At 40.6% G+C, this 18,718-nt stretch overlaps 1 protein-coding gene across 2 annotated transcripts in view; it reads right to left on the reverse strand.

Annotated features, from left to right (window-relative positions):
• Positions 1–337: 337 nt before the first annotated feature.
• WDR49 (WD repeat domain 49) overlaps positions 338–18,718 on the reverse strand; it is a 111,206-nt gene continuing 92,825 nt past the window's right edge. For both annotated transcript variants that reach the window (XM_081138475.1, XM_081138476.1), the window contains 2 exons: positions 17,192–17,338; positions 338–1,777 (listed from right to left, as the gene is read on the reverse strand). In XM_081138475.1, coding sequence (XP_080994601.1) covers positions 1,647–1,777; positions 17,192–17,338 — 278 coding nt within the window. In that variant the 3' untranslated portion in view covers positions 338–1,646. The remainder of the gene's footprint in view (positions 1,778–17,191; positions 17,339–18,718) is intronic.

Here is an 18,718-nt window from a genome sequence, read left to right on the forward strand (position 1 = left end):
TTCCCCAGTTGTTAACATTTCACCTCATACGTGTGTTCTATCTATATAACTAATCTTTATCCATCTATCCAGCTATCTCTATAATATATATGTGTGGATACATATATGTGGTATGCATATATATATATATATATACATACACACACATACATTGTAGTTTGTATTTTCTGAATCATTTGAAAGCAAACTGCAAACATAATTTTCTATTACTCCTGCATATTCCATTCTATCTGTTTATCTATCTACCTGCAACCATGAGTTCACACTGATATCTGGTATCTCAAATCCCAATTCAAAATCTCAGGGTTCTTTCCATTTTTTCTCCTTTCAAATTTTTCAGTTACCTTCTAAAGACTGAGATATCTGACATTCACTATCCTCAGTGTTTACTGATTTTATTCATTTATTTAGTCCGTTCTTATTTACTCAATGTAATTAATCTCCCAGCCCCGCTGGTCATCTCCTCCACTCACCCCCTGGTTGGGGTGCATACCGGAGGCAATTGATTGATGTTTCTCTCTCACATCCATGTTTCTCCCTCTCTCTCTCCCTCTCCCTTCTTCTGTCTCTAAAATCAATAGAAACATATCCTTGGGTGAGCATTAAAAAAAAAAGAATATTTGTTACCTGATGGATGATTATATTTATAAAGAAAAATGGATCAAAGAGGTGAAGCATTGTGTTTCAAAACCAAACACTGTCTACTTGATCTTCCACATAGAGTGAGTTCTTTATATAACCTCAGAAGCCTTTTTTTCTTGAGGCTGTTACCTCTCTGGTTGAACTACGCCACTCAGTTTTAGAGAACAGTATAACAGACTATAGAAGTAGAACTTATGCAGGAATGTCTTAATAAGTACCTGTAAGAATGGCTATAAGCCAACAGAAAATAATAGAACAGCTGCTACTGACAAGGTCTAATTGCATTAGCAGTATCATGTCTTAAAAAAAACTAGAGCTCTGGCCATTTGCTCAGTGGTTAGAACATCAGCCCACAGACTGAAGGGTCCCAGGTTCGATTCCGGCCAAGGGCACACACCTCAGTTGCAGGCTTATCCTTGGCTTTGGTTGAGGTGTGGGTGGGAGGCAACCAATCGACGTGTCCCTCTCACATCACTGTTTTTCTCTCTCTCTCCCTTTCACTCTCTCTGAAGGAACAATGGAAAAAATATCCTCGGGTGAGTATTAAAAAAAAAAACAAAAAACACTACAAAGTATAAATAAGTGGGCATGGTTTTCTCAGTCACCTTTGTAGATATTCACTGTGTCAGTACTTTTTGTGTTTAATTTCAATGCAGGTTTTACAATAAAAATTGACCAAAATGTTTGTCTATAGAAACAACGAAAGGTGTAACTGGTCAGAATGCTTTGTTCTGAAATTGTACATTTTTTTATATAAAAACACTTTAGAATGGGTATTACCAATTAATACTGCCCCCTCTTTAATCCAATCTTTCTTTTAGAAAGAAAATAGAAAGTGAAAGGTGATGGGTAAAAACATTATCTGAAAACAAAACTTTCAAACAAAACAAAACTTTCTGAAGTTGAAATATAAAGTAATAAAGAGGAGGGCAAAACTCTTGATTTCTTTTCTGCATTTCATACACAAACTCTATGTGTCAATGAAATATCTATTTTTCTTTCAGTTATAGTTGCTTCTTATTTCTTTTTATCTTCACTTCACTAGTTGTTTCTTGACATAATTGCTTGGCTCTTCTTTCATGATCCAGAAAGTCTTTGGGAAACAGGTTTTTCTCAACAAATACAGCTTTCAAAGCTAAAAAATGGTGAAGAAAGTGACATGTAAGTTATACTTGAAAAGGGACCCAATTAAATGAAATAGTGGGGAGAAAATATTCAAGTTTCATTTTATTTTTAAAAATTGTTTCTAAAACCTAGAGTTTGAGAGGTAAACTTTCTCTTAAGCTTCTGCTATTCCTTTGACTTCAATTTAAATTTAAAAGTTACATTTTAACAGAGTTAGTTCTATTAATGCATTTATATCATAATAGAGATCCACCATTTAACAGTAGAAGACTAAAGAAGATTGTTTTCCATTTTTGTTTTTTAATATACTTAAAACCTATCAAGGACTCATAAAAAGCCAAGAACAAATTATTCTGTATTGAAATAAGACAATTAAAATAATCAAAACACAGTTTGACTGCCTGCATGACTAAACCAGTGCATCTGCAATCACATCCTTATAAGATGCTCTGATCTGCAGAGATCTGTGGCTTCAGAAAAAAGAGCCAAATTATCCCCATGAGTGGTTATATTGTGCATCAGTGAGAAGTAGGAGGAAATTGCGCCACACATTCAAAAAAATAATTTTGGCCTTTTGCTTAATTTTATCACTTCAGCAAATGTTTATTGAATGTATATTATGCACAATGTTCTGTGCTCAGGCGTAAATGGGGCAAAAATATAACTAAGTTGCAGGTTTTCTTTCAACTGGTAGAAAGGAGCAGTACCCAAATAGCCAAAATATCATATACAATAGCATACAGTTCTAAGAGGATACAAGCAATGGAAATTGTGGCTAAACATATAAAGAGCTTATAGCCATTTGCAGAAAACAGGGGGAAAGCTTTAAGAATTAAACGCTATTTCAGGGGAACTTGAAGTCCAGATAGGATTTTAATTGATAATGCAAACCATGGAGGTGAGGATGGGTTAGCAAGGTGGAAAGGAAATGTCAACTAGAGGGAACACATGGAATAAAAGTTTGGAAAAACAGGAACTACTATTCAGGTAACTCTAAATAATTTGATACAATTTAACAAAAACTTAAAATATATGAAGGCAATGAAGGTAGAATGAGCTTGGAGCTGGACTGGGGAGTACTTTAAATCCCAAGCCAAGGAATTTGAAATAAACTATGTAAACACTGAGCAACTTCACGGTATAGTGCCATCTTTATACATTTAAATTGAAAACAAAACAAAAACTCTGTAGTTTCTATGCAGATATAACTCTATAAATCAATATATTTCCCCTTTTTCCCTTGAAGATTATACGAGAACCACGAACATGAAGAAAAATAACTCTGCAAGTAAATTCCACGTTCAGCAAAACCCAAAGAGAGATGTAACCAGCAGCCTACAAAATATGCAGAAGGGCAGGCGAGCAGCTGAGACTGGGCAGGGCTGCCCAGGGTGAAGGGCGAGAGGGGAGGGGGGCAGCCAGCGGCCGCTCAGCAAGTGTGGCGAAGGCGGGAAGGCGAGGGCTTGGCCCGCAGGAAATGCTGTCTTTCCTGTACGCCTGTGGGTGTAGACAGAGGCGAACAAGGCTGGACACAGAAGCCCCCCTTACCTCCTCTGGCCAGAGAAACAGGTGAGGGGAGGCGACGAAGAATCGCACCCGTGAGCCACTGTTGCTGAAAGCAGTCAGCCCCTGGGCCGTAAAATCTGAAGGCCACACTGATCACTGTCACAAGCTCTCGCCCCAGGATTTACTACAGATTTCAGGTCTAAGAAAAGCCAACTCATTCATCTCATTAATTAAAAGAGGAAATTTAAAAAATAAATAATCAGTGTACCATAGACACAAAGCTATTATAAGCAAAACTAAAAGCAAAACATGCTTTAAAGAGCAGCAAAGCTAATCAATACATGGACCACCGCCACTGGGTAAATATTGTTACTGAACATTTGTCGCAAATTAAATTTTAAAACCTGAAAAGGCTCTTGCTTCTATAAAGGGAGATCACAGAGCAGAAATGAAAAAACTCAGGGAAGAAACAAAGACGCAGCAGGAAGTGGTGAAATGTGAGCTGTCAGAACAAAGAACTTACAGGGGGAAAAATATTATAAGTGAGAATAGACATAACGGGGAACATGGAACGTATAAATGAGAAAAACAAAAATAATAAGGTGAAAATTTTAAAAAGAACAAATTAGAGAGGAAAATGACAGATATTGAAAAAAATAGATCCAACGAAGACATAAATGGGGTGAGTCCTTAAGAAAGCAAAGCAAAGCTGAACAAATATTGGAAGGTATCATGTAATGAAACTTTGCTCACATGAGCGACTTGACACAGATGGAAAGGACATGCAGTCACCCCTCGTGTTCGTCGGGGATCAGATAAGGAAGCCTGTGCTCAGGTCCCCCGTGTGCAATGAGGTGGTCGGTGAATATGACCTTCACACATCCTCCTGCACCCTTAAATCACCTCTAGATTCCTTACAACGCCATGCGGTGTAAACGGCAGGTAGCTAGTTGTCATACTGATTGTTCAGGGAATAATGACAAGGAAAAGGTCTGTGCGTGTTCAACACAGAATAGGCCTGACTACACAGCACATGTCGGCAACAATGTAACCTTTTTCTAATATTTTCAATAGGCAGTAGGTTGAATCTGGATGCCAAAGCCGCAGATACGGAGGGCTGGCTGTGCTGTGCGCCAGGAGTAACAGACTCCGAACAGTCCAAGGCAAGGCACAGCCTGGTAAAATTATTAGACTTTAGAGATAAAGGCAAAATTATTTGGCAGCCAGACAAAATGACTGAGTCACTTAAAAGGAGCGAAATATATCTTGCGTGAGATCTCTTCATGACAATGAGCGATACCAGAAGGGAGCGGAGCAACGCCAACAGGACAATCAAGGCAAGAGCGTGTGGGGATGCATTACCCACTCTGCCTCGGATCTAGAGATGACAAAGCTCCCCCTCGCAGAGAACGCAGACTGCTGTTCCCAAGAGATCTTTATAAGAAAATTATAACAAAGTAAACTGAGAAATGACCGAAGAAAATTTGGGAGAGTTGGCGCTGAGCACTGAATATATTTAAATGTAGAAGTGAGAACAAAATAGGGTGGCGTTTAGGATGACAAACTGAAGGTATGTGCCACCCGCCTGGCAATATAGACATGACACAATCAACAAAAATTGGGAGAGTAAGGGAGACGTTTACTCATGATAATAGTTAAGAGACAAACAACGTAAGCCAAATAATAATAATATAAGCAAATTTAAAACAAAAGGAAGCACAAAGAAAGGCCATATTATTAAATACATTGTGTAGAGGAAGAGGGGTAGGGGAATGGAGAAAGGTTCACTTTATTGTCACTCAGCATGGATCTCACAGTTACTGTCCTAGAGAAATAAAGGGCTAGAGGAATTATATGAACCCATGACTATAAATGTACCACTAGAAGAAACACATAACAACCCTCCAAATAAAGACAAAGAAAAAAATCCCAGATCCAGTGAAAAACCTTCAAGTATGTATAAAAATAAATAGCATAAAAGAGCGTAAGAAATACAAAACCAAAACGTCTAACATATCAATAAAAGTAAATGTCAATTTCATGATTAAAAAAAAAACTTCTTTAGTTGGATCCAAAGCAACAACCAACACACATTTAAAATAAAGTGATTCAGCCCGGCCAGGCGTGGCTCAGTAGTTGACAATCGACCTAGGATCCAGGAGATCATAGTTCGAACCCTGGTCAGGGCACATGCCCGGGTTGCGGGCACGATCCCCAGTGGGGGGGGTGCAGGAGGCAGTCGATGTTTCTACCTCTCTCACCCCTTTCCCTTCCTCTCTCTGAAATTAATAAAGACATATTTTAAAAAATAAAATAAATAAAATAAAGTGATTCAGAAAATTTGAAATAAAAAGGTTGGCAAAGTATCTAGGCAAATGAAAACCAAAGGAAAGCAGTGCTCAAAATCCAGAATCATAAATGCATACAGAAACCCTCCAAGGAGACACAGAAACTCGTAATTAGGGTTGCCAGAAATAAATGATAATGGGAACTGAACCCATCAGTATTTGAACTGTGTGAATATGTGTGTTTTTTTAAGCAAAAATGAATAAACCTGAAACTACCTCATAATCGAAGCTACAAATGAGGACACTTTCCATTTGCCTAATACCACAGTAGGAGATAATGTGGACTTCTGTACATTAGCAGTTGATCCTGTCCCAGCTGACTACAGATTAGCACCTCAGAATCATAAGGCATTCTGAATGCCTTAGAGCTCTCCTGAGATTCTCAGTGGGAGCCAAAATGTTGCTTTCGAAATAAACTCTAGCTGTTTTACTGAGGTTTGTCTCTGAACTAGACAAAACATTTTCCGCATTAATTAACCAGTTTTTAGGACAATTATACCAATAACTAACTGATAGACATTTGTAAGATCCTGAAAGGGACCACCTTGCTAGGATAATTCATTTTTTTGAGCTAAAAAACAGATGATTAAAAAATTCATATACAGGAGTGGATTCCTCATTTTGGAGCATGAAGCTAAGGATTTGGGGGTCTCTCTTTAAGAAAAAGGGTATAAAATTACAAATAATAAATTATTCATAAAAGTGGCTATTTATTTAGAATGAGAGAAAAAAAATCTCCACGAATTCCTGGAGCTTGTAGAGTTGGGTCCTTTTCTTCTGGGACCTCTTTTAAGAAAGGTACCTGAAATTAAAACCTGGTTTCTGCTCTTCACCTAGACACTCTAAAACTCCCAGCAACTTCCCTAACACTCACAAGAATCTATGTAGGTGTGGCCCATAAAACAACACAACCTGTCATTGGCAATCTCCTTTACATGACAAAAACAATGTCAAAATTAACCAAACACCTTCCAAATGGATAAAGATAATCATTTCTTCTCACTATTCAGGGGAGCAACAGCTGCTAGGTTACTGGCATGTTTTCATATGATGTTGTGAGTGAGTCTGCAATGTAATATGATACATGGACGAAGCCACTAACCACTTATTGAACTTATCTAAGGTTATAAAAGGATGTCTGTAGCCTTGCTCTAATGACTTGTTTTCTTGATGTATTAACTTGGCAAGACTAAAGTCCTCAGCTGCTCAATTAAACACTAATCTAGATGTTCCTCTGCAAGGATATTGCTGATGTAATTAAAGTCCCTAATCAATGAACTTAAAGTAAGAAAGATTACCTTGGACCCAGCATACGCTCTCTCTCTGGAGCACACAGGCACCTTTCCTGGCACCTTTCTCCCTTCTTCTTTCCCTTGGCACACTACCTTTGCTTTCTTTCTCCTAAGCTCCAGGGGCCCTTATTTTGCCTCTGTAACTTGTTTTCAGAGCCCATGCAGCCCAACTGGCTCACTTCTTTGTACTTCTGTGACTTTATAAATAAACTTTCTCATATAATTGGGGAGGGGAGGAAGATAATCCTGGATACCCTGGTGAGCCAGACTTATTCAGCTGGAAGGTCTCAAAAGCAGGGCTGAGGCTTCCCTAGGAGAGGAGAGAAATTCCACCACTGGACAACAGTTTCTGCCTTGCCAGCTCATCCATGATCTTCCCTTTATTTTGGACTTGGTCAGCTGCCCTCACAATCCTGCAAGCCAATTCCGTGTCATAAATTTCAATATATGGTCCTGCTGATTCTGCTTCCTGGAATCCTGACTGATGAGCTTGCCATGAAACACACTGTTTACCACAGAACAATTGCAAAGGGCAAAGTGTTCTCATTGAGACAAATAAACTGGCTTGCCAAGTGTCTGTGGTTTGTGACTGGAATCTCTTGAATACTCCTTGTAAAAAAAGTTTGTGTTTATTTAAAATATGCAGCTTATCTTAAAGCACCTTCACGGTCCCACACAGGTGCTAGCATAGGAACCTCAAGGGTCAAACTCCTTGCTTTCTGGGTCCCACAACTCACTTAGATCTTGGAGAGCAGTTCTCTTAGAGGAGTTAGCAACAGCCAATGGATATGGATTCACGGAGTCACATCCCTTCTTCAAATACTCTAACGGCTTCCCTTCACACTTAAACCCAGGCTACATGGTCTGATTCCCAAAACCCTCCAAACTCATCCTGTACCAGTCTCCATCTCCAACTCTCTCACTCTGCTCCAGCAAAACTGACCTTTCTGTCCCTGGAACATGTTCCTCTTATTCCCACCTCATCAGCTTTACACTTCTGTTCTCTGTCCTAGGAATATTCTGCCCCCAATTCTTTGGGGACTACTTCCTTCTTTCAGGATTGATCTCAAAAAGTAGAGAGACGCTCGCTGATGCTCCCCCTGACACATCCTATCACATTAGCTTGTTCACTTCATCCATCTTATCACCACTATCCAAACTTATCTTCTTCTTATAGTTACATACCCATCATCAATTGCTCTCTTCCAGGTGATAAATTCAATGAGAGCGAAGAATGTGTCTGCCTTTATGCCTCCTATACCCCTACTCCCAGCATCATGTCTGGTACATAAAGGTTTTCAACAAGCATATTTGTTGAATAAATGAAGAAGTGAATGAAGATACTTCCAGGCATGCAAAGGGGTGCCTCACACTTTGGAACTCTTGCATTCCAGAGAGCCGAGGGCTCAGCTCCCTAATGGTGATAGAAGGGTGGTTCTGGTATCATACATCCTATATCCATCCACTTGCCACAACCCCAGCTCTTCAACATCTAGCATTATTTGTAACCATTTACATTCACTATTTCCTGCCTGGGAAAGTATGACGGTCATACATTCATCACTTCATTTGTTGGTTGACTGCCTGACAAGATTTGTTATACTGATAACAAAAAGGTGTTTTTAAAGCAATGAAAATAAAAAATGTGGTGGCCATGAAGCTATTAAAAGATTTTCACTACACTGAAATGATTCAGTAATTTTAATGAAGCAAAGTAAATTTTCTGTCATCTGATTCATCCCTTGCCCCCTGATTGGCCACTAATCAGATGAACAATAGTGGCAAACCTCACAAAGGCACCCTGGCAAGAAGGGGCTAGGCGGCTACGTAAGCAGAGCACTGCAATGACCAGCTGTTGTTAGTCTGTGGCTGTACAGTATTCTGAAAACCTCCTTCCTCATTTACATCCTGCATCCTAGGCTAAGTCCTCCAGGAAAGTGCTCTTCAAACTTTAATATGCGTAAAAAATTTTTAAAAACCCCACACACCTAGAAATCTTGTTCAAATGCAGACTGTGATTCAATAGATCTGCCTCGAGTCCTGTGCTGCTACATTTCTGTCGTTTCCAGGTGATGCCTGAGCTAGTCCACTGCTCTAAATCTAGACTCCAGATCAATACTGTCAAGCTGTCACTTAGTTCAGCCATCACCTAGTAGCAGCCAGGCAACAAAGCCGCAGAACGGTGAGGATTAATCATGATGCTGTAATAGTCTTCATTTGACTCAAATTATTATTTGGGACCTGTAGAGACTTTTTTTTCTTAAAAAAAAACCCAAACACTATTTTTTTAATGGCTGTTTTAGGTTGACAACAAAAATGAAAGGGGGGTCCAGAGATTTCTTATAAATCCCCTGCTCCCACACATAAATAGCCTTCCCCATTATCAATATCACTTACCAGAATGGTATTTTTTTTACCAAGGATCACTCTACATTGACACATCATAATCAGCCTAAGTGCATAGTTTACTTGAGGGTTGTATATTTTGGGGGTTTGGATGCAAGTATAATGATATATATGCCTTATTATATTATCATATAGAGTACTTTCAGTGTCCTAAACAGTTTCCTGTATTTCTCTAGTAGTCATCTCGTCTCCCCCGACCCCTGGCAACCACTGATTGTTTACTGTCTCCACAGATTTGCCTTTTACAAAATGTCAGATAGTTGAAATCATAGTGTGTTCCTTTCCAGATTAGCTTTTTTCACTTAGTAATAGTAATATAAGCTTCCTCCATGTCTTTTTGTTTGGGAAACAGATGACAGCAAAGGACCACTCTGCTCTCTCGTATGGTCAGGTAAGACCCTCTCTCCCTTCCTCACAAGTCTAACAAGACTCAAAGGTGCCTTGACCTGCCTCTATCACAGTTCAGGCCCCCTTCCTTTTCTCTGAGATGTTCCTCTTTAAGGAATATTCTCTCCATTGCAAACACCTAATTGAAATAGTCTGTGTGATTGCCCTATTTATTTTGTCTTTGACAGAACAACACCAAAACAGTTCCCCTGAGGTATCAGGAATGCAGCATTTTCTCTGCACTGGGAGTTTTAAAGCCTTTCTGAAAGGATGTGAATTTATTGGCGAAGTCTGACCCAGAGACTCTTCTAAGTAGGTTTTTGAATCAGGCATATCAAAGAGGGGTTTCAAGCTGTTTGAGAGTCTGCGGGGAACAACTTGGAAGCTAAAGAGAGAGTGTGAAAGATGTTTCAACTTGAAAGGGAAGGAAAGAGAATACAAAAGGACATTAAAGACCCAGTAGGTAAAACTAAAAAGTCACCTGGGGATTATGAAGTGTTTGAAAACTGTCCAGAGTTCCAAAGTGATAGTTTAGAACATTGAAAGTAGGTCTGGCAAAAAGCCTCTCATCATACAATTGCCAAATAACTCTGCACACTGTAATTATGGAGATTGCAGGAATGTGTGCGAAATGCAGTGCAAAGACTTAAGGGACACTCTGTAATGAGAGAGTGGAGGGGAATATATTGGCAATTGAGAATTTTTGAAGTTCTCTTTTGTAATAACAATTTTTAAATTCAGCAGTATTCTGCTGAAAATGAGACGAACAATTTCAAATAAAAGTGATAAAAATAGATAATATTATAGTAAAATGGCTGGCTTTAGAAATCAGCATAAGAGTAGGCTACCTAGGGAATATAATTTATAACTATTTGAACAAGAAAGGCTGTACCTAGAAATATTACTAACATGGACACTTCGCATCTAGGGTTCATCTTTTACTAGCTCTGTAAAACTAGATAAGGTATTTACACTCTTGAGACCTATGCCACAGACTCCATATATCTATGTCACAGAGTGCCATAGACTTTTTATATAGAACAATAGGGACAATAAAAATTCTATATCATAGAGCTGTTTAGGGGAATAATAATAAAATATTATCATTAAAGCAAATGCATCAAGCTCTTATTAGGTGTCAGGCCCTGTACTAAGGCTGTCACATGGGTTATGCCATTTAAAGGTCACAGCAACATTATGAGAATGGTAACTAATATGATGTCCATTTTTAGTAGAAGAAACTAAGGCACAGAGAGTTTAATTGACCTCTCAAGGCCATGTAGCGAGCAAGTGGTAGAGTCTTGATTTGGAGCCAGGCTTATGCTTAAAATTTTACCTTTATATCTTTATTGCTTTGAGTGTTCCATGTTGTATCCCCTCCATAAATGGAAAGTCTCCCGAAAGACAACTGTAACCATTACACCTTATAACTTAGTAGGGATAATGATTGTAATTTCAAAGGTGAGAAAAATCATGTAAAGAACCCAGAGTGGAAAGAACATGAAGAGCAAGGTAAGATGATGATATCAATGTACTGGCCCTGAACTCCAGAGCCACTCTTCACTGCTGGCTCTGTGGTAACGGACCGGAGCCCTCTGAATATTTCTTTTGCCCGCTGGTGTGGTGTTGAGCTCTGTCACTAGAGGGCACCAGAGAGACACTGAAGGAGAAACGGATTTCTCTTCCAAGTAGTCGCTCCTGGACCCAGACTCCTGCAGTAGTTTCTCCAGCGCTAGGCCCCTATGGCATGACTTCCCCAGTTCCAAGCTCCTCCACCTCCAGACCCCTAGAATGTAGATGTGGCCTCTCCAGACCCCAGAGCCAGCAGCTTCGGCTGTCACCCTCTCAGGTGGCTTTGTAGCAGAGTGCCACCTGTCTGGCACCGCCCAGTGAATGGCTTTCCATAACACCCCAAGAAGCAAGCAGAGGACCATCAGTGTGACTCCTCCCTGAGCACAGCCTCTCCTGCACTCCCTGAATAGTTTTGCAGCAAGTTCTGAGATACGGCACCTCCCTGTGCATGGCCCCCCTGGCACCCTTAAAAGCTGACTTCCAGCAAGTTCTGCCTGCTGGGTGGCCATCTTCCTTGGTCTCTCTGTCTCAGATCTTTGCACCTGCTATTCCTATGTTCTTTAAAGTTCTCTTTGCTTCTTACTAGCCAATTTTCTGTAATGCCCATATATTATCAGAAAAAAGTGACCTTAAACATAAAATCAATTCTGAAACAAGCCTGTCCTGACTGTAGTTGCTCTTCAGTTGCCACTCTTTGTTTTTTCTTTCTACTTTAGTCAGTTTCTTAGAAAAGTATTACTTTTTTTGGTAGATGTTCCCTGGGCACTTCCAACTCAACATATTCTCAAAACGAACTCTAAACTACCTTCTTTTCCTGTATTTTCTCTCTCAATAATAGTCTCTTTTGTTGGCATAATCATCCAAGCTAGAAACCTGATAGTCATACATGTCTTCACATCTCATCAGGGGACATAATCCTTTAAATTCTTTTTTCTTAACATTTCTCATCTTAGTTACATCTTTTCTGGGGCCTCCTAATCTTCAAAATTATAATAGATAGCATTTAATGAAACCTTAGTGAGTGGTGTTCATTGTGGTAAAATTAACTCAACTCCAAGAAGCAAGTGTCATTATCCCCCTTTTGCAGATGAGGAAATTGGGACTTAACAGCTTATGTAATTTATTGAGATCTGAGCAAGGAAGAGAAGGCACAGGAGGGCTCAAAAGCAGGTAGCTGGTTGTGAATAAGTTCCGGCCACTACAATGTGCCGCCTTCGATGTAGCCTCATCAGACCGCATCCACCACCAGCTTCCGGAAAGCTGTCTAAAATGCAAATCTGGTCATGTCGCTTTCCTGTTGTAAACATTTCGACAGGAGTTTTATTTCCGGATAGGATTTAATAGGTACTGGCAGGCCATTCTTTTTGTTGCACCAGATAGGAAAAACAACAACAAACCCAAAATAGCCCATGGTAAATTACAGAAATAAATTTTTAAAGCTATCAGAGGGCTGCGGAAGCAAAGATGATCACATTAAAATTCTAGAGATGGTAGAACCCTTCTTAGATGAGCTAAGATTGCCAAATATTTTCTTCCCTCTGGGGACTGATCATGTCTGGGCATTTCTGAGAAACAGGCTTACCATAGACAGAGAGACTATTCTAAGGGAAAGTAAAATTAGAAAAGCTTTTGATGACTGTGGGTTGGTGTGATGTGCTGGAATAGAGAGAAATTTCATAGCTGTGGCCAGTGTTCCCTGTAGGATGCATCCTGAGTGCTGGGGTGGTGTGGGAGGTGGAGGGTTGGGCTGGAGAGGCAGAGCAAGGTTTTCTGCAGTCTTGCAGTACTTAGGAGACAATATCCCACTAACAGAAGAGTCTAAAGCAAGCAGATACTTGACATCAGGAGTAGTCTAAGTCTAGCTAGAGCTCTAACCCAGCACTGACCAAGGTCAGTTTCTAGTTGGATTAACGTGCTTGGCTCCTCACGCTCTCTCTGGAACTGAGGAAAAAGTAAATTATCTCTGGGAGAAAACAGCATTAATTTCAGTATCTATAGATCTTTTATACATAATTTCTGTCATACAATAGAAGTTGTACAAAAATTACAGGCCTTACAAAAACGAAGGAAAATGTGACCAATAGCTAAGAGGAAACATAGACATTAGAAGTAGACACAAGGATCACGTAAATATTGATGTTAGCAGGCTGGGACTTTAAAATTACTATTATAAACATGTTTTAAAAAAAAAACGCAGAGAAAATGTGGGCAAGCTGGGGGAAAACATGAGTACTTTCAACAGAGAACTAGAATCTATACAGATAAAAGGGATTCAAATGGCTTTATAGAACTGAATATACATACATATATGTGTGTATATATACATATATATGTATGTGTATATGCATATATATAATCTGAAATTGGGAACTGATCACACAGGTATAAAAGCAGACCAGCAAAAGACAGGATCCATGAATGCAAAGACAAGTCAGTATAAAATATCCAAAATGAAGCCCAAAGAGGAAGTAAAATGCAAAGTAGAGAAAGGGAAAAACATAGGGAACATTTGTGCTATAATGAAGTCCCACATGTGTGTAATTGCAATCCTAGAAGGACAGGAGAGTGAGAATTTTAAAGAAACAATATTTCAAAAGATAAGGGCTGAGAATTGTCCAAAATTGAAAAAAGGTACATTCAAGAATGCCTATCATCCCAAGCAGTATAAATACAGAGAGAAATGTATTTATACCCATTATAATAAAACTCCTGAAAACCAAGGATAAAGAGAAAAGCCTTTAAAGCAGCCAGAAAAGAGATAAGTTCAAAAAAGCAACAATAATATTAAGAGCTGGATTTTCAAAAAGACTATGGGAGTAAGGAAACAATGGGCTGTTATCTTTCAGGAGCTGAAAGAAAAAAAAATCCTCCTTATCTAGAGTTTTAAACCCAGTGAAGATATCTTTCCAAAGTCAAAATAAAATAAATACATACTTAAGACACTTAGAAGCTGGGAAAATTACTCATCAGCAGCTCCACATTATAAGAAAAATTACAGAAAATTCTTCAGACTGAAAAAAAAATCTCAGGTGGAAACCAGGTACCACAAGCAGTAAAGAGCACAAGAAAGAATATTGTAAACTCTAGAGTAGTCACTAAGATTAATAGAAAGAGATACAAAAACCGAAGAATTAATAAAAGACATAAAATGGTGTAATTCAGAATATTTGATTAAAACATTATAATGGTTCCTCATTTCTGGTCAAATAAATGGCAAGGTCCTTAGCACACGGCAAACTAAGTGCTCCACGCTCGGGGCCCCACCGACCTGTCTAGACTTGATTCCCACCATGCCCCTTCCAGGACCAGCTACCTGGAACTGCGTGCAGCCGGCTCCCTCGGCACACACGTCACTCACGCCACCCATGTCTGCATACGCTACTCCTTTGCCAGGAATATCAGCCCCCTTTATTCTTACCTGAGTAATACCAACTTAACATTTAATATCCAACTCAGGCCTAATCTGGTTTCTTGGAAAAACCACCCACGACTCTCCATGTGGTCTCTATCTCTACCGTCACAGCCCTTGGTGCAAAGCATAATTATTTGGTTTTTTCATCTGCCTATTTCTCCAAAAAGTTTCCAAGATTCTTGAAGGCCGGGCCTCTACATGTTAGCTCTGTGTCTCAAGCATCCAGCACCGGGTCTGGCACAGAGCAGTCGTTCAATATCTACCTTAGGAAAGGTTAAATACATAAACGAGCCAACGTTATTTCAGTCAGCTAGTTGAAGCCTTTACGATATTATCACACAGAGGACATTACAATCTTCTGCCTTCCTCCAGACCTTGATTTCTAATAGCAACCAGTTCATCACACTCAACATGTTCCAGGCGTCGGTACTAATGTGCTTTGTCAGACTCAGTTAGCGGGTCACCATCTGAAGTCAGCCACTGCCGCCAAGCTGCAGTCACTTGGGCTTCCGCCTGACTTCACCCCGTGTCTTCTCTTACATTATTCCCTCAATACTGTCTTTCTTCTCTCCTTCCCCACCCTGCGCACTGTGAGTCCCAGCTCAGGTGCCCTCCGCTCGGAATTCCTCCTGTGCCCAGCCCGGGGGAATCTGGCTCCTTCCTTGGGCTCCCGCAGAACCTCACCCGTGGTGTCCTGTGTCATGCACTCTGTTGCCCTCAGTAGTTTGCCTCTGTCTCTCCCTCAGGTCTGTGAAATTAAATGTGAGATTAAAAAAAGGAACTATTTTCACTTGCAGAGAAGGCCAAAAAAAAAAGAAAAGAAAAGCTGAAGAAAATTTAAAAAGCTAAAGAGAAAAAACATCTTTGCAAAACTGTGTGCAAATTACAGGGAGTTTTTAAATGAACAAACCCTGGAGAAAATAAATCTCTTGTCTCTTGGAAAACGTATTAGAGTCTTTTCGGGAGTTCAGGTATTTCCATGAGCCACCCCCCACCTCCCCACACCCCCTGCGCATGGGGAGAGCTCAGCTGCGGCGGAGCCAGCGGACAGGCCCCCCAGGAGCAGGCCTCGGCAGGCCCAGGCCGGCGACTGTGGGCACCCTACCCGCCTGCCCGGGGCATCTGAACGCCCTCCTGCCTTAGCCCTGGCCCCGGCTCCATCAGGCTCCTCCCGGCCTGCTCTGTGTCCCGGCTGCTGGCCACCTGGGCCTAGCCTTCTGGGGCTTTTCCAGCTGTCTGTCCCCCACGTTCTCCCCTGTCTGTGACAGGACAGCAAGGTAAGCGCTCCCCGTATTTATTCTCAAAGATGAATCACGCTGGGGAAAAGCAGTGGGCCGGTAGGCCGAAAGCCCTTTTAGGTGCACAGAAGGTTATTTCGAGCCCTGATGTTTATGGATCATGTCTTTAAAAGAAACAAGCAGAAGCCGTAGATGACCCTCGTGAGAGCGAAGAGATGATTATAAATTTGGGAAAGAGATACTCTGAGGAAAGGCAAAGGAAGTGATACTAATTTGACTGGAAACCCTGGTGATGAGGAATGACAACTGTACCTCCCTGACAAGTGGAATTAAAAAAGAAGATGGCCAGCTGCTGTCCCTTTCCACCGGGAGCAGCAAGGACAGAGGCCTGAACCTCAAGTGTGGACACAAGGAAACGCCTCCCTCCTACAGGCTTATGATTTCTCAAGGAGGGGCCCGAACCCCCATCTCAGAGGACTGGAAAAGTTTAGAAACCACAGATCTCAGGAGATGGTTCGCGTGCGTCCTGATCCTTTGATGACTACAAGCTAAAACTTGCACTTCCATTAATTATTTTAAATGAGTTCCCTGCAGGGCCCATATGCTTTCTGAGCGCCTCGCTGAGAATCAGGTTGCTCTGTCTGCTCTCCCGCAGGGCCCCTCCGTATGGGGAGCATTTTTGTACAGAAATTATTCTTCAGATTCTTAGAAACTCCGAAGCCTATAACAGTCTGAAAAACAAAGCATCCTTTTACACATCTTGTTTCCAAACCCTGCGCGAGCATTCACTTGTATTTCCTAAGTTCAGCTTTCTTGTCATCATATTAGCCTAGCTCTGCAGCAGGAAGTCTCTAAAATACATTTTAAGTAGCCTTTACTTGTAGTGTTTTACATGAAAAGAACAAAACCAAGTCATCAGAGACTCTACTCTAAGGAAGTCTTATGATGTCTCTTTCTCCGGAATCAATTTTGAAAATTAAGATTATTTGGAGGGAAGGCTTCCCATCCGTGGCAACTCATAACACATCTCCACAGCGTTCTGACTTGAGAAAAGGGACAAAATAAAAACATTCTTTGTATGTATCCCGGCGTGTTGGCCGGCCTTTCTGGGAGCACAGATCAGCAGCTGAGCTATAAATCTTAACAGTCAAACCACACTTCATTTCACTGCAGCCCAGAAGGCAAACATGTCTTGCTTTCCTTTCTACTGTCTTTTTCTAACTGGTTGAGTTTGGGGAGAGCTGGTGGAAGCTGCGGACTTACTCTCAGAAAGCGACGGGAGCTCTGGAAGTTGGGGGCACTCCTCCGCCGGCTTGTCCCTGAAGTGTTTCTCAGGGTCTAGAAGAAAGGCTGGTTTATTCACTTCAGGTAGCTCTTTCAGGGCCCCGATGCTTAACGACCTAAATACTCCTTCACAAGAGCGGGTTTTATGGCAAGGTAGAAATAAAAGTACAGACAGTGTCGTTAATTCCTCCGAAGGAGCCAGCACATTTCCAAGTTAACTTTTTTTTTAAATTTAGCCTTCCTGTCACCCAGCTGGTACAGCTGCCGTCATCGGCAAACCCTTTAAACACAGCTGTTCACAGTAAACCCCTGGCCCTTTCACTCAAAGGGACTAAAAGCAACCCAAGGCTCCCCATTCGCTTATTTTTTATTTAGCACTCTTTCACTATTTTCCCCTGAAAATGAGTATTTTGCGGTTTGGGAAACGCTCCAGCTCCTCTTTTATCTATAAGAAAATTGTATCCTTTGTGACATGAAATCTGTTTTTTTAAGCATTTAATTTAACAACGTCTCTAAAGGTTTGAATTTGCAGGTACTTTCTCATTTTGCTAACATGTAAACCAGAGAGGTGTGAGTGTATCTATGGTGCGTACAATGAGATGATAGAAAGGAAAGCTCTTTTAATCACACCCCAAAAAGCACAGTCTTGGGCAAAGTGGAAACACTTTCTTTTTGCTTCATAGGATAAATGGATAATAGATTGGAAGCCTACAAAAGCTGAATTCAGGATGTGCCTTTATGTTTGATTGTTAGCTCTGCGAAGGTGGCAACTGTGCTTTTGTGCTTTTGTCATGGTGGCTCAGGATGTAGGAAGAGTAAACTAATACAGATTCAGCCCCTGCTACGGGACAGGTCCTGTGCTGTGTCAGTGGTGCTCAAGCTTGACCAGGCTTCGGAATCGCCTGCAGGGCTTGTTTCGCATTAGGTAGGGTGGGGGTGGGACCACAAAATTTACATTTCTAAGTTCCAGGTGATGTCCATGCTGCTAGGCCTGGGAACAAAGTCTGAGAAGCAATGTGTTAAGTCAAACCGAAGAAGTCTTCACAACCTGTAAAGTATCATTGTGCCTTCTGACAGACAGGAAACAGAGGGGGCTCAAGATGATTTAACAGTCTGCCTGAATTTACATAGCTGGTAAGCAGTGGACCTTGGACTTCAGCTCAAGTACGTTTCACTCCAAAGGTCATGCTCCAAGGTATAATAATAATTATTATTATTAATAACTAATTAATAACATTGCTAATAAAATTGCATTGAGTTTCTATAATATGTCAGGCACTGTTCTTTACATGTAATGTCTCTTGTAATCCTGACAAAATTCCTATGGAGTAGATCAGTTTATAAATGTGCATTGAATATTAACAAATAATGAACGTTTGACAGCAAAATTTCAACCCAAGTTCTAAAATTAAAATATCTTCTCTATAAAAGTGCAGGTTCCCTTTGGACACAAGTTGAAAAAAAGATTCATAGTATGTGAAATGGTCTCACTATCTGATGGAGCTT

The sequence above is a fragment of the Miniopterus schreibersii genome, assembly GCF_964146895.1.
Source record: "Miniopterus schreibersii genome assembly, chromosome: 5".
Classification (NCBI taxonomy): Eukaryota; Metazoa; Chordata; class Mammalia; order Chiroptera; family Miniopteridae; genus Miniopterus; species Miniopterus schreibersii.